Source organism: Stegostoma tigrinum, chromosome 4 (assembly GCF_030684315.1).
Source record: "Stegostoma tigrinum isolate sSteTig4 chromosome 4, sSteTig4.hap1, whole genome shotgun sequence".
NCBI classification, from domain to species: Eukaryota; Metazoa; Chordata; class Chondrichthyes; order Orectolobiformes; family Stegostomatidae; genus Stegostoma; species Stegostoma tigrinum.
The window spans coordinates 26,194,034-26,209,371 of NC_081357.1; the positions used below are offsets into that span (position 1 = coordinate 26,194,034).

At 45.3% G+C, this 15,338-nt stretch overlaps 1 protein-coding gene across 1 annotated transcript in view; it reads right to left on the bottom strand.

The window, feature by feature from the left end:
• The window catches only part of LOC125452245 (uncharacterized), a 153,398-nt gene that overhangs the window by 130,634 nt on the left and 7,426 nt on the right, over positions 1-15,338 (bottom strand). Inside the window, exons 3-7 of the mRNA XM_059645228.1 lie at positions 13,453-13,554; positions 6,419-6,577; positions 4,634-4,752; positions 2,563-2,698; positions 905-1,108 (exon numbers count right to left, since the gene is read on the bottom strand). Coding sequence (XP_059501211.1) covers positions 905-1,108; positions 2,563-2,698; positions 4,634-4,752; positions 6,419-6,577; positions 13,453-13,554 — 720 coding nt within the window. The remainder of the gene's footprint in view (positions 1-904; positions 1,109-2,562; positions 2,699-4,633; positions 4,753-6,418; positions 6,578-13,452; positions 13,555-15,338) is intronic.

A 15,338-nucleotide genomic window follows, 5' to 3' on the forward strand; every position in this document is an offset into this window, starting at 1 on the left:
GGGTATCAGAGGAACCAGAGGCAAATGCAAGAAGATGACTTTCAGCCGCCATCTCCAACAGCCCCATCCATGCCCCAATTTCCTCCAGATTGAGGTAAATGAAGGCCTGCCCACTGTCCCCTTCCCCTCAACCTGGTAGGCATAGTATCCCAGGGCACCTATTCAGGAAAACAACCAGGAATGGCAGGGAGCCAGACCATCGGACCCATGCTGGGTAGAGGCCTTTCACTGAGCATTAATTGACCACTTAAGGGCTTTAATTGCTGGCAGGATGAAATAGTTGCATGTGGACCTTCTCATCCAGTTGCTGAGATGGTGGCAGGGTGGTAGATATCTCAGCACTGCCAACCCACCCAACTACTTTCCTTTCACATCATCAGCCCCACCACTAATATAGAGGGGCTACCCCCTCTCAAAAATGGCCTACGGTGCTTGCAGGCATGTGTCAGTGGAACAGAGCAGGGTCACAGTTGGTCTATGTTCTTTGGGAGGGAGGGAGGTGGCCGAAGAGTCTCGACTGCTTCACTTCTGCTTTGAATGGTTTCTTCCCTTGACTCCACTCTTCTCAACTATCAACCTACCAGGAAACGTCCACCCAGCAATCCCTCTCCTCAAGGTTGGCACACACCAACACTGGCATCTATTGATGTACTTTGCTGTGTATTAACTTGCATGGCCATGCAAATGAAACTGGGTCTAAATTGGACAGACAGTTCTTTCAAACAGCTAGCTCAGGTATGATGGTCTGAATGTGCCGTAAAATGCTGAGAAATGTATAAATTCAGGACAGTGGCAGTGCACTCCTCCACTGCAGAGACAATGCAAAGTCTGTTCCCTCCACCCAATGAGTTAACTCAGAAAATGCCTGAACAAAGTAACATAATTGGAAATGCTAACACAATACCTTGTAATCTGCAGGCGTGTTATGTAAATAAGAGTGTGAACCCATGCCATCTCCAACACCCAAGCCTCCTTTTGCTGCATTTATCCAGCATGTGTCTGCTGCTGTACGAACCAACTGGTCCCCTTTCAGGGTCAGACCGCAGATGTTGATGGTCAGGGTCCGTTCAATGGATCTGAAGTAGTTCAATATTCCTAAACAGACTCGCTGTAGAGAAAAGAATCATAATACCCAAAGCTGTTATCACTAGCACTTTAACACCTAGCAGAATGGCTGCATAAAATAGCAAACATCAAGTTAAGAGTTAGCAAATTCCCAAGGTATAAGGTTAGTGATTGATAGTGTATGGGATTGTGGGTTGTGTACTGATATGGATAGAATACTGGTTTACAGAGAAAAAACAAAGAGCAGGAACCAATGGGACTTTTTCCAAATGGCAGCCAGTGTCTAGTAGGGTGACACAAGGAGTAAGCTATTAACAATAAAAATTAATGATTTCACTGAGAGAATTATATACAATATCTCGATGTTTGCCGAGAAAATAAAGTTGGGTTGGAGGGCAAATTGTGAAGAGGTTGCAGAAAAGCTTCAGAGCCTGATTTGGACAAATGATATAAGTGGGAAAATGCATGGAAGATCAAGCATAAAGTGGATAAATGTGAGGTTATCCACTTTAGTGGCAAATACAATAAAGCACATGATTATCCGAATGGCAACAGATTGGGAAAGGGGCAGGTGAAACAAGGCCTGGATATCCATACATACCAGTCACTGAAAGGTCCGGCAGAAAGTGAAGAAAACAAAGAGTAGCGAGAGGATTCGAGTACAGGAGGAGGGATGTTTTGTTACAATTGTACAGGACTTTGGTGAGACCACATCTGGAGTATTGCATGCAGTCTGGCTATGGAAGGTGTGCAACAAAAGGTTTGCCAGACTGATTCCTGGGATGGCAGGGCTGACGTATGAAAAGAGACCGGATTGGTTAGGACCATATCCAATGGAGTTTAGAAGAATGAGGGGGGGGTGATCTCATAGGAACATATAAAATTCTAACAGGACTGGACAGGATAAATGCAGAAAAGTTTCCAGATGACCAAGGAGTCCAGAACTAGGAATCACAGTTTAAAGTTACAGGGGAGACCATTTAGAACTGCAATAAGAATATAAGAAGACATTTTTTTCACCCAGAGACTGGTAAGTCTGTGAAATTCTCTCCCACAGAAAATGTTTGAGACCAAGACTCTGAATGTTTTCAAGAAGGAGTTGAGTGAAGGGCCAAATAGCTTCCTCCTAATATTATTTTCATTGTTTCTGTGATCAAAAGAAAAATGTTGGTAACATGAATAAAGAGACAGGAAATACATCGACTCCACAATGGGTCAATTTAATTTAATCAGCATCTGAAACAAGCTACTTGATAAAGGATTGCAAACAAAATGCTGATCCTTCAGTCTTTTGCAAATGCCAACCTGTTTTATACTTACAGTATATATCATAATTATCAAAAACATTACATCAATTATCTGTTGCCAAGTTTCTACACAACATGTGGCCGAACCAAATAACTCCTGTGTAGCATGGACTTATTTTTCTGGTGAAATGGTTATTCAGTTTCCACGAAGGAGAAATAGTCTGTAAATCCACATACTCTGAGCCGTTACCTGAAACTCTCTAATCCTCAAGTGGCGCAGGTGGAGGAGAGACAGATAAGCCCCCTTTGTCACCACCGGATCTTTTGCATTTTCCTCATTTCCTTCCTCCAATCCCAACAGCTGCAGGGTGCCAGTGTAGTTATAACTGTGCAAAACAAAACCTAAATCCATGAGAAACAGCAAGCAGCATTCTTCTATCTGATGGTGCTGTAACTCTTTAATTCTAACCAAAAGGTTTCATCCTTCCAAAGTGAATTGGACAACAGTTGGATCTTAGTGGTTACATGCCATTGAAGGTGTAGGAATTCTTTAACAACAAAATTGGTTCTGAAGAAGAGTAAGCATTAGCTCAGTTTCTCATTCCCCAGATGTGGCCAGATCTGCTGTGTTTCTCCAGTATTTTCTGTTTTTACTCCAGACTCCCACCATCTGCTGCACTTTGTTTTCATTCAGGAATTCACATTTTTTCCATACTAGATTCCATCTCACAAGATTTTTCTTTTCTCACTCACGTAACCCACTGCATATCCCTCTTTAGACTCTTGATTTCCTCGCTACCATTTCCTTCCCATGTATTTTTGTATCATCCACAAACTTGGTAATAGTATGTATACTCTCATCATCCAAGTCATTAATATGTATTGTAAATAACTGTGGCCTCATCACTAATCCCTATCGCACATGGCTAGTTACAGGGTGCCATCCTAAAAGTTCCCCATTTATCCTAATTCTCTAATTAGTTGAACAATGTGCTCATATCTTATTAAGTAGCTTTATTTGCAATATCTTATTGAATTCCTTTTGTAAATCCAAATATATTACATCCAATGGTTCGCTTTTATCTACTCTAATTGTTTCTTCCTCAAAGAACGCTAATAAATTTGCCAAGCAAGACTTCTTCTTCATAAAACTAATGTTGTTTCATCATATTATGAAATTCTAAATGCTCCCAAGCTAGCTGGCCTTTAGTCATGCGTGACTGGAAAACTCATTTTTCAAAATCTTATTTTTCAACCACTCTCAACATTTTGCCCTCAGCCTGGAATTGAGCAATTTTAGATTGTAACCTCTTTCCCCTGTGTTGTTTCTTTTTTCTTTGCTGATTCATTTTCTCTTTTGCTTTCCTACATTTGCTTCTGGATGGCTGTTCTTCACAATCCTTGATTTACGCTTCCTCTAGACACAATTTTTTTTTAATTGGCCTAGTACCACTTCCTCGCATCATGGAACTTTTTGTCATTTCATTTCTCCCGGCCCCACCTCACCTATATTGTGGTTTGCTCTTTGATCGACAGCCCCTGCTTTTCAGTTGAACAAATTTATTAAGTTGTTTCCGATTCAGTTGCCAAAACGTTAACCTCAGCACCTCCAGATGCCTGACATGCTGAGCATTTCCAGAATTTTTCACGTTTATTTCAGGTTTCTACTTTTCTAATTGTTTGCCTTTGAGAAGCTTGTTATAACAGAGGGTTAAGACAATTTTGATAGAAATGTTCAGAGCAATAGGTGGTTTTGATGGAGTACATAAGGAGACATTTTTATCCAGTGGCAGAAACTTTGGTGACTATAGAAAACAAATTTAAGATAATTGGCAAGCAACCAGAGGCAGCTTGAGGAAAGGTTTTTTTTAACACAACAAGGTGTTATGATCTAGAATTTACTTAAACGAAGGCAGAAACAGATTTAGTAATGACTTTTACAAAAATAAAAATGACAGGGCTACAGGGGAACGTCAGAGTATTGGGATTAGTTGCACAGCTCTACCAAGGAGCCAACGCAGACATATTAGGCTGAAAAGTGTCCCTCATGGTTGTTTGACAAACCATACAGGAATATTCAAGAGAAGGCACACTGAGAAAAATGCCAGAACAAAGATACTGTCTCACCGACCCTTTCAACTGTACAGATTTCAACGATAACAAGATGTGGAGCTGGACAAACACAGCAGGCCAAGCATCATCTTAGGAGCATGAAAGCTAACGTTTCAGGCCTAGACCCTTTGTCAGAAATCAATGCTGCCTTTGCTTATCAATAATAAGAGGGGAATTATAAAACAATTAGTATTGGAAATATTTCCTACCCTTGATCTCTGTTCTTTTTTGAAGAAAATACACCAGTGGCATGTTTGTTTTCATAAGTGTTCTCCATCTCCCGGTCATTAATCTCCACAGGCAAACCACTCTCTTTACATCTTGGCTCCTGATGAGTAGCACAACACAAATAAATAAACTCCAAGTGTTCCATTCCTAGCTTAATGATACTGGATTAGTAACCTGGCATACTGGCTAGGCCTGATCTTACCCTCAGTCCAATAACCAAACATTTGAACGTTCCTAAGGTACCTCACTGGATAGTGGACAAAGGCAGATACCACAGGCAACCAGCTTGTAACTGATGTCCATTTCAAGCCCACCGACTCCCACAGCTATCTAGAATACACCTCCTCCCACCCACCCTCCTGCAAAAATTCCATCCCCTATTCCCAATTCCTCCGCCTCCACCGCATCTGCTCCCACGATGAGGCATTCCACTCCCGCACATCCCAGATGTCCAAGTTCTTCAAGGACCGCAACTTTCCCCCCATAGTGGTCGAGGATGCCCTTGACCGCTTCTCCCGCATTTCCCGCAACACATCCCTCACACCCCGCCCCCGCCACAACCGCCCAAAGAGGATCCCCCTCATTCTCACACATCACCCCACCAACCTCCGGATACAACGCATCATCCTCCGACACTTCCGCCATCTACAATCCGACCCCACCACCCAAGACATTTTTCCATCCCCACCCTTGTCTGCTTTCCGGAGAGACCACTCTCTCTGTGACTCCCTTGTTCGCTCCACACTGCCCTCCCACCCCACCACACCCGGCACCTTCCCCTGCAACCGCAAGAAATGCTACACTTGCCCCCACACCTCCTCCCTCACCCCTATCCCAGGCCCCAAGATGACTTTCCATATTAAGCAGAGGTTCACCTGCACATCTGCCAATGTGGTATACTGTATCCATTGTACCCAGTTTGGCTTCCTCTACATTGGGGAAACCAAGCGGAGGCTTGGGGACCGCTTTGCAGAACACCTCCGCTCAGTTCGCAACAAACAACTGCACCTCCCTGTCGCAAACCATTTCCACTCCCCCTCCCATTCTTTAGATGACATGTCCATCATGGGCCTCCTGCAGTGCCACAATGATGCCACCCAAAGGTTGCAGGAATAGCAACTCATATTCCGCTTGGGAACCCTGCAGCCCAATGGTATCAATGTGGACTTCACCAGCTTCAAAATCTCCCCTTCCCCCACCGCATCCCAAAACCAGCCCAGTTCGTCCCCTCCCCCCACTGTACCACACAACCAGCCCAGCTCTTCCCCTCCACCCACTGCATCCCAAAGCCAGTCCAACCTGTCTCTGCTTCCCTAACCTGTTCTTCCTCTCACCCATCTCTTCCTCCCACGCCAAGCCGCACCTCCATCTCCTATCTACTAACCTCATCCCACCTCCTTGACCTGTCCGTCTTCCCTGGACTGACCTATCCCCTCCCCACCTCCCCACCTATACTCTCCTCTCCACCTATCTTCTTTTCTCTCCATCTTCGGTCCGCCTCCCCCTCTCTCCCTATTTATTCCAGAACCCTCACCCCATCCCCCTCTCTGATGAAGGGTCTAGGCCCGAAACGTCAAAAAGCTTTTGTGCTCCTGAGATGCTGCTTGGCCTGCTGTGTTCATCCAGCTCCATATTTTGTTATCTTGGAGACTTAACTATGTCCATTTTTCCCCACTACCTTCTATCGTGCTTCACCTGAAGACCAAACCTGGTCTTGACACCATGGGATAGGTGCATCAAATCAAAGAGTTTAGTTCCATACTCACTGGATAGAGCTTGGCATTTCCATAGATCCTGTTCCAAATGTACCTTGTGTGTTGACCCACATGATGTGAAGTAACAGCCAAAGTTTGCATAGTGTATGGCTCATGTACAGTCACTGCATGCTGACGGAGAGCATCCATCACTTGGTTTGGGTCAGAAACCTAGTACACGGAATTAAAATATCAGAAAACATTTGCCAAAGAAATACTCTTCAATTAAACTGCAAAATACAAATGGTTAAAATGGCAACAACATATCCTAATAAGCTAGTGTGCCGTTGTACTGTCACTTTCACATTTGAGACCCAGCAGTTTGTGCAGTGAGATGATGCAAAAGCAGGAATAAAATGCAGTGCAGACTGCAACCATCAGAAGGTCTCCAGAAAGCAACCTGATCTGAGTTCACATAGAGTTCACAGAGCGCTCAGAGGGAGTTCACACAGAGTGCACAATAATGAACATAATTTCAATAACCATATTTCCTGAATTACTCTGGCTGTTATCAAGCATTGTATACGGGCAGACTTATACTTTTGGACATGGTTTTCTGCACTTGTAATTCCTCTCATCACAGCAATGAACAATAATAGAACAAAAGGCAGCCATTTGATTCATCACTTTTGCTAGTGTTGATTCTTTAATTAAAGTGATTGATTTTAACACCAATTCCTCCACTTTACACAACACCTTTCTCCAATTCTTTGTATGGATGGTGGTTGGATGTCTAGATTTAAGTTGAGGTGCTATTAGGGAAAACACAAAGGATGATGCACACTCAAAACTAAACACTGGCCATAACAGATGAACTATTCAACCAGATAAAGATGTCTATTTCATTGGATTAAGGAATAACTGGCAAATTAAGAAAGCAGATAATTTGTTTTCTGAAACGAGAAAGAGTAGAGTTGTGGGAAAAAATCAAACCACTGTCTCTACTGAGGAAGTTAAAAGAAATAGGTTTGTGTCAGCCTGGACACAAACTAAATGCTGTGCCAGAAAGATGTGGGTTAGAGTCTCATTCTGGAGATTTGGACCCCTGTCTATACTTTGCTGTACCAGGAATCTGGGGGTGGGGTGAATGCTGCTGTACTTGTTTCTTTCCAATAAGACCACAAGAAGTAGGCCATCCAGCCCATCGCGTCTGCTCTGCCATTCAATGAGATTATGGCTGATCTGATAATCCTCTACACCACTTTCCTGCCCTTTCCTCACATGCCCTGATTCCCTTCCAGGTTAAAAGCCTGTCTGTCTCAACCCTGCATATACCAAATGACCCAGCCTCGACAGCTCTCTGCTGTAAAAAATACCACAGATTCATCACACTCTGAGAGAAGAAATTCCTCCTCATCTCTGTTTTAAATGACACACTGCCACAATTGCACAGATGTTACATGGTGGGCCTGAAGTCTCATGTAGCCCTGACTAGGTCGGGGAATTTTCTCTCTTTACCTTTCGGACAGTAGAGTTAATTCACTGGTGACAAATCTAGTAATCTGATGAACACCACTAATGTTTGAGTTTATTAACTGAATTGAAGTTCCTTAGTGGCCGTGGTGTCATTTGATCTTATGTCATCAGATCATTAGTTAAGGCCTTTGATTACTTGTGCACTATTGGTACAATCACTTTGTTGTTGTAACTGTTACCTGAAGGAAGAAATAGCAAAAGAACAAGGAGCTGTTTAAATGCTCATATAATCATTCACAATCATTTTTAGATCTGTATGATTTATTTGCCCAAAGCAAGTAATTCCTCAAAACATTCTAGAAATACAGTGCCCACAACAAAATTATCTGTTGTCGATTGTAATGTATTTGCTGAGTTCTCATATCAGCCACAAGATGGGGCACATTACCACTGGAATAAAACAGCACTCTCACAAATCTTATTCCAAATGTTCAGTCCAGATTGAACAATGTGAGATCTACATGCTGTACCCTCTACATTTGTTTTGTGTATACAAGAGCTTTTTTCCACATGCTAATGCATTAGTACCAAAATTAAAATAAAATCCTACTCGATCAAAAAACTTACAATCATACAGCACAGCTGAAGCCCGACAAACCATCAAATACGCACTGACAAAACTGCTGTAAATCTACCCTCATCCCACTTACCAGCACTTAGCCCGTAGCCTTGAACTTTATGACATTTCAAGTGCTCATTGAAGTTTCCCACCTCAACTACGCTTGTGGGGTCTGCACCCTCTGGGTGAAAAAAAATCCCTTCTAAACCTTCAATGAAGGGGAGCACCTGCTATCTACTATAATAAAGTGTGAAGCTGGATGAACACAGCAGGCCAAGCAGCATCTCAGGAGCACAAAAGCTGACGTTTCGGGCCTAGACCCTTCATCAGGGAGCCTGCTTTCTACTTTCCAGTTTCGTGCCACACGCTATCTTAAACATTTCTATCAGGTTTCTCACCTTTCCCACCCCCAGCCTTTTCTGCTGTAAATAAAACGACCTAAGCTCATCCAGCCTCACTTCATAGCTGAAATATTCCACCCCAAGCAATAGCCTGATAAAGCACCTCCTCACCCACTCCAAAAGGATCATATCCTTCCTACAATGTGAAGGCCAAAACTGCACATAGTACTCCAGCTATGGCCTAACCAAAGTTCTGGACAGCTCCAATATCTCCTCCCAGCTCTTATGATCTGTGCCATGACTGATGAAGCAAGTGTCCCATGTACCAGAGATAATGGGAACTGCAGATGCTGGAGAATCCAAAATAATAAAGTGTGAAGCTGGATGAACACAGCAGGCCAAGCAGCATCTCAGGAGCACAAAAGCTGACATTTTGGGCCTAGACCCTTCATCAGAGAGGGGGATGGGGTGAGGGTTCTGGAATAAATAGGGAGAGAGGGGGAGGCGGACCGAAGATGGAGAGAAAAGAAGTTAGGTGGAGAGGAGAGTATAGGTGGGGAGGGGATAGGTCAGTCCAGGGAAGGCGGACAGGTCAAGGAGCTGGGATGAGGTTAGTAGGTAGGAGATGGAGGTGCGGCTTGGGGTGGAAGGGATGGGTGAGAGGAAGAACAGGTTAGGGTGGCAGAGACAGGCTGGACTGGTTTTGGGATGCAGTGGGTGGAGGAGAAGAGCTGGGCTGGTTGTGTGGTACAGTGGGGGGAGGGGACGAACTGGGCTGGTTTTGGGATGCGGTGGGGGAAGGGGAGATTTTGAAGCTGGTGAAGTCCACATTGATACCATTGGGCTGCAGGGTTCCCAAGCGGAATATGAGTTGCTGTTCCTGCAACCTTCGGGTGGCATCATTGTGGCACTGCTGGAGGCCCATGATGGACATGTCATTCTAAAGAATGGGAGGGGGAGTGGAAATGGTTTGCGACTGGGAGGTGCAGTTGTTTATTGTGAGCCGAGCGGAGGTGTTCTGCAAAGCAGTCCCCAAGCCTCCGCTTGGTTTCCCCAATGTAGAGGAAGCCACACCGGGTACAATGGATGCAGCATACCACATTGGCAGATGTGCAGGTGAACCTCTGCTTAATATGGGAAGTCATCTTGGGGCCTGAGATAGCGGTGAGGGAGGAGGTGTGGGAGCAAGTGTAGCATTTCTTGAGGTTGCAGGGGAAGGTGCCGGGTGTGGTGGGGTGGGAGGGCAGTGTGGAGCGAACAAGGGAGTCACGGAGAGAGTGGTCTCTCTCCGGGAAGCAGACAAGGGTGGGGATGGAAAAATGTCTTGGGTGGTGGGGTTGGATTGTAGATGGCAGAAGTGTCGGAGGATGATGCATTGTATCCGGAGGTTGGTGGGGTGGTGTGTGAGAATGAGGGGGATCCTCTTTGGGCGGTTGTGGCGGGGGCGGGGTGTGAGGGATGTGTTGCGGGAAATGCGGGAGAAGCGGTCAAGGGTGTTCTCGACCACTATGGGGGGAAAGTTGCAGTCCTTGAAGAACTTGGACATCTGGGATGTGCGGGAGTGGAATGTCTTATCGTGGGAGCAGATGTGGCGGAGGCGGAGGAATTGGGAATGGGGATGGAATTTTTGCAGGAGGGTGGGTGGGAGGAGGTGTATTCTAGGTAGCTGTGGGAGTCAGTGGGCTTGAAATGGACATCAGTTACAAGCTGGTTGTCTGAGATGGAGACTGAGAGGTCCAGGAAGGTGAGGGATGTGCTGGAGATGTCCCAGGTGAACTGAAGGTAGGGGTGGAAGGTGTTGGTGAAGTGGATGAACTGTTCGAGCTCCTCTGGGGAGCAAGAGGCGGCACCAATACAGTCAAATATGTAATGGAGGAAGAGGTGGGGTTTGTGGCCTGTGTAGGTGCAGAAGAGGGACTGTTCCACGTAACCTACAAAGAGACAGGCATAGCTGGGGCCCATGCGGGTGCCCATGGCCACCCCCTTTGTCTGTAGGAAGTGGGAGGAATCGAAAGCGAAGTTGTTGAGGGTGAGGACGAGTTCGGCTAGGCGGATGAGGGTGTCGGTGGAGGGGGACTGGTCGGGCCTGTGGGACAGGAAGAGGCAGATGCCATCTGCATGCGGAATACAGGTGTATAGGGACTGGACATCCATCGTGAAAATGAGGTGTTGGGGGCCAGGGAATTGGAAGTCCTGGGTGAGGTGGAGGGCGTGGGTGGTGTCACGGACGTAGGTAGGGAGTTCCTGGACCAAAGGGGTGAAAATGGAGTCCAGATAGGTGGAGATGAGTTCGGTGGGGCAGGAACAGGCTGAGACAATGGGTCGACCAGGGCAGGCAGGTTTGTGGATTTTGGGAAGGAGATAGAAACGGGCCGTGCGGGGTTGGGGAACAATGAGGTTGGAGGCTGTGGGTGGGAAGTCCCCTGAGGTGATGAGGTCATGAATGGTGTTGGATATGATGGTTTGGTGCTCGGGGGTGGGGTCATGATCGAGGGGGCGGTAGGAGGTGGTGTCGGAGAGTTGGCGTTTGGCCTCGGCGATGTAGAGGTCTGTGCGCCATACTACCACTGCACCACCCTTGTCTGCGGGTTTGATGGTGAGGTTGGGGTTGGAGCGGAGGGAGCGGAGAGTTGCCCGTTCTGCGGGGGAGAGGTTGGAGTGGGTGAGAGGGGTGGAGAGGTTGAGGCGGTTAATGTGGTTCATGTACCTTCTTAGCTACCCTATTAACCTGACCTACCGCCTTCAGGGATCCCAAGATCAGTGTTCCTTTGAACTTACGCGTATACTGCCATTCAGCAAGTAATCCCTTGTCTTACTACTTCTCCCAAAGATCATCACCTGACACTTTCAAAGTTAAATTCCATCTGCCACTGATCTGCTTATCTGATCTTTCCACCGATATCTTCCTGTGTCTTCTGACCTTCCTCCTCACTGCAATATAACTTCATTCTACTACATACGAAAGTGCTGAAATTCAGAGGTGAGGAATGAGATAGACATCAAATTGACAGCTGGCTGACTAAGGTGTCTTAGAAACAGGGGATATAGGAGCAGTAGGAGGCCATTTGGGCCTTCAAGCCTGCTCCCCCATTCAGTACGATCATGGCTGATCATCCAACTCAGTCCCTACTCCTGCTTTCTCCCCATAGCTTTTGATCCCTTTAGTCCTAACAATCATATCTACAGCCTTCTTGAAAGTCTTCATTGTTTTGGCCTCAGTCGTTTACTGTGGCAGAGAATTTCACAGGCTCAGCGCACTTTGGGTGCAGGATTTTCTCCTCACCACTGACCTAAGTGGCCTATTCCTTTTCCTTGCACTGTGACTTCTGGTTCTGGGTTCCCTGGTCATTGGGAATAGCCTTCCTGCATTTACCCTGTGTTGTCCTGTTTGAATTTTATAGATTTCAGGACGACCCTTCTCATTCTTCTAAACTCTAGTGAATATAGTCCTAACTGATCCAGTCTCTCCCCCTCTCCGCCAACCCAGGAATCAATCAGGTAAACCTTTGTTACACTTCCTCAACAGCCAGAACACCCTTCCTTAGATAAGGAAATTAAAAATGCACACAATCATCAGAAGTAGTTTCACCAAAGCCCTGTATAATGCAGCAAGACATCCCTCCTCTCATACTCAAATCCGCTCACTATGAAATGTCAATGTACCGTTTGCCTTTTTCACTGCCCGCTGCACCTGCATGCTTACCTTCAGTGACTGGTGCACAAGGACACCCAGATGTCATTGTACCATCCTTTTTCCCAATCCATTCCCATTAAGATAATAATCCGCATGCCTACTTTTCCTACCAAAGTGGATAACCTCACATCTGTCCACATTTTATTACATATGCCATGTATTTACCCAATTATTTAATCTGCCCAAATCGCAGTGAAGATTTTCTGCACCCTTCTCACAGCTCACCCACCCAGCCAAAGGACTTGTCAAGGACCCTAGTAAAAGTGAAGTCCATGTGAATCGGGGCAAACCTCTGCTGTAGGTTGGAGTCATACCTAGCACAAAGGAAAATGCTTGTGTACTTTGAATCCCAGTCCCAGGGCATCGCTGAAGGAGTTCTTCAAAGTAGTGCCAAACGCTTAAATATCGTGATTTACTTCATGCGTGATCTTCCCTCCACAATAAGGTCAAAGCACAGATGTTCGCTGATGATTGTACAATGCTCAGTCTATTCACAGTGCTCCAAATAATGAAGCAGCTCCACAGCCACTTGCAGGAAAATCTGGACAACATCAATTTCACCACAACCCGCACACCATGACTGTAGCAGGCACCACAGCGTGCAATGTAGCAAGTTGCCGCAGCCTCTTTCCTCGTGAACCCCGAACCCCAAATGAACCAAGAGGCGCATTGGGACAACACCCACATCTGAGTTCCTCTGCTGGTGTCACATTACTTGATTCAAACATATTTTTCCAAAGTCACCAGGTCAAAATTCTGGGATTCCCATCCTGGTCTTTTCTCTGCACAAGCTTGAGATCCCTTCAACTAATCAGTCTGACACAAGGTGTGAGTACATACCTGGCACAGAGATAATGGCTTTCTCTCCCAATACGTGAGATTCTACACAACAGGTTTCAGGTCGTTTTTACACCAGCTCAATCCTTGCAACATTTTTATGCTAAAGATGATATCCAAACTTTTCCTGGAGATTTACCTGGAAAATCTGGGACTGCAATCGCAGAATTTCATCCATGTCCTTCTGTTGCTTCAGTTTCGTCATGATTTTTTGCTGCCAAGGGTCTTGTTTCGGTTTGATCTAATCAATAGAACAATAACAGGATTACTGATCTGAGAGCAAGCCACACAGGAACGGCCACAGCAAATCTGGATAATCTGATCCATTGCAAATAAGCAAGATTTAAAATGATGTTGAGAGGACAAGTAGGCCATTCAGCCCATCATGCCTGCTCCTCCATTCAATGCGATCATGGATGATCAGCCATTTCTATGCCAAGTTCCCCACACTACCCTCAACTTGGGGTCAGTGAGCTCACTTGGCTGGATGGCTGATTTGCAATACCAAGTGTTACCAACAATTTGAGTTCAATTCCCACACCCGGGTTACCATGAAGGACTTTCCTTCTCAATGTCTTCCCACTGCCTAAAGCCTGGTGTCCCTCAGATTAAGTCACCAACTTAATGAGCAGGCAGGCCTGGGACTGCGGCAACTTTACCTTAATTTTTTTCAAAATCTTTCAATCTCGACTTTAAATCCACTAACGTTTGAGCTGTCACAGCCCTCCGAGGTCGAGGTTTGCGAATATTCAAAATCTTCTGAGCAAGAAAACAACTCCTCATCTCAGCAGTAAAAGGAATTTCATTCAGGTTCCCATGAGACTGCAGGTCAAAAACATCACAGCAAAGTAAGGCATTCCCTCTGTGAGGTAGAATCGGGAGTGTTGGAGGAACACTGCATTTGTGAACTGGCTGTCATTGAGGACACCCATGAAGGTGTGGTACCATAAGGTGCAGGAGAATCTGCAGTGATGTGAAGAGGGAGCATGCACTACAAACACATTTGTTTTTAAACATATTGCATATTATATCAACAGATCATGGCTACTGATTCATTGAAAATTAATGCATTTTGCACAGGATGAATGAATTTGTGTCCTTAAATAAACAAAGTACACTTGTTGAAAACAAGTTTGCAAGATTGTAATTATTTTGGGGCTGGGTCTTTAACTTAGGGTAAGATGGAGGATTGGAGGAGCTCTTGCAGCACAGTGGTAATGTGAATACCTTTCGAACCAAGGCTCAAGCAGAAATGAACAAGATGGCATCTCCCACATAAGTTTGGTGGTGAGAACAGGAGAGTCTGAGGAAGGAGGGAACATGTCTCATGGTCAGAGAGATTCGCAGAAGGTTCTTGGCAGCAGGGAATCAGCCCATCAGAAGGTTAAACTTCCTGGGTAATTCCTACATCTGTCTATGTAACAGAACTTTCTCAGTGTCCTGATAAGCATTTCTAGGTGTAAGTTCAACAATCTGGAGCCTGGAAATTTTGGATCTTGTTCCAGGTGTTAAGAATGTGAGATTTTGTAAATGGTTATACTTTGAGCTGCCCTTTTAGCTCCAGGATAGTGAAAACAGAAATTGATGGAAAAGCTCAGCAGGTCTGACAGCATCTGTGAAGAGAAATCAGAGTTAACGTTTCAGGTCTGGTGACCCTTTCTCAGAACTGGACCCAAAACATTAACTCTGTTATTCTCTTCACAGATCCTGCCAGACCTGCTGAGCTTTTCCAGAAATTTCTGTTTTTGTTTCTGATTTACAGTATCTGCAATTCTTCTGGTAAAATCTCACCAACTTGGTTTCTTCCTTCCAAACATGAGCTCTGACCCACATCCTGCTTGATGAACACCAGAGACCTGCTAACTCTATCAGTCTCTTTCTCAGCGTCTTCATATTTCTCCCTTTACGTGAAGAATAAAGAAGCTAAGCATAGCTTTGGACTGGTTCCCCGAGAGCAAAATGTCTACTTAAAGGACAGAGTATAGTGGATATGGAATGTATGATTCTAAAAGTTAAACTGGGGAT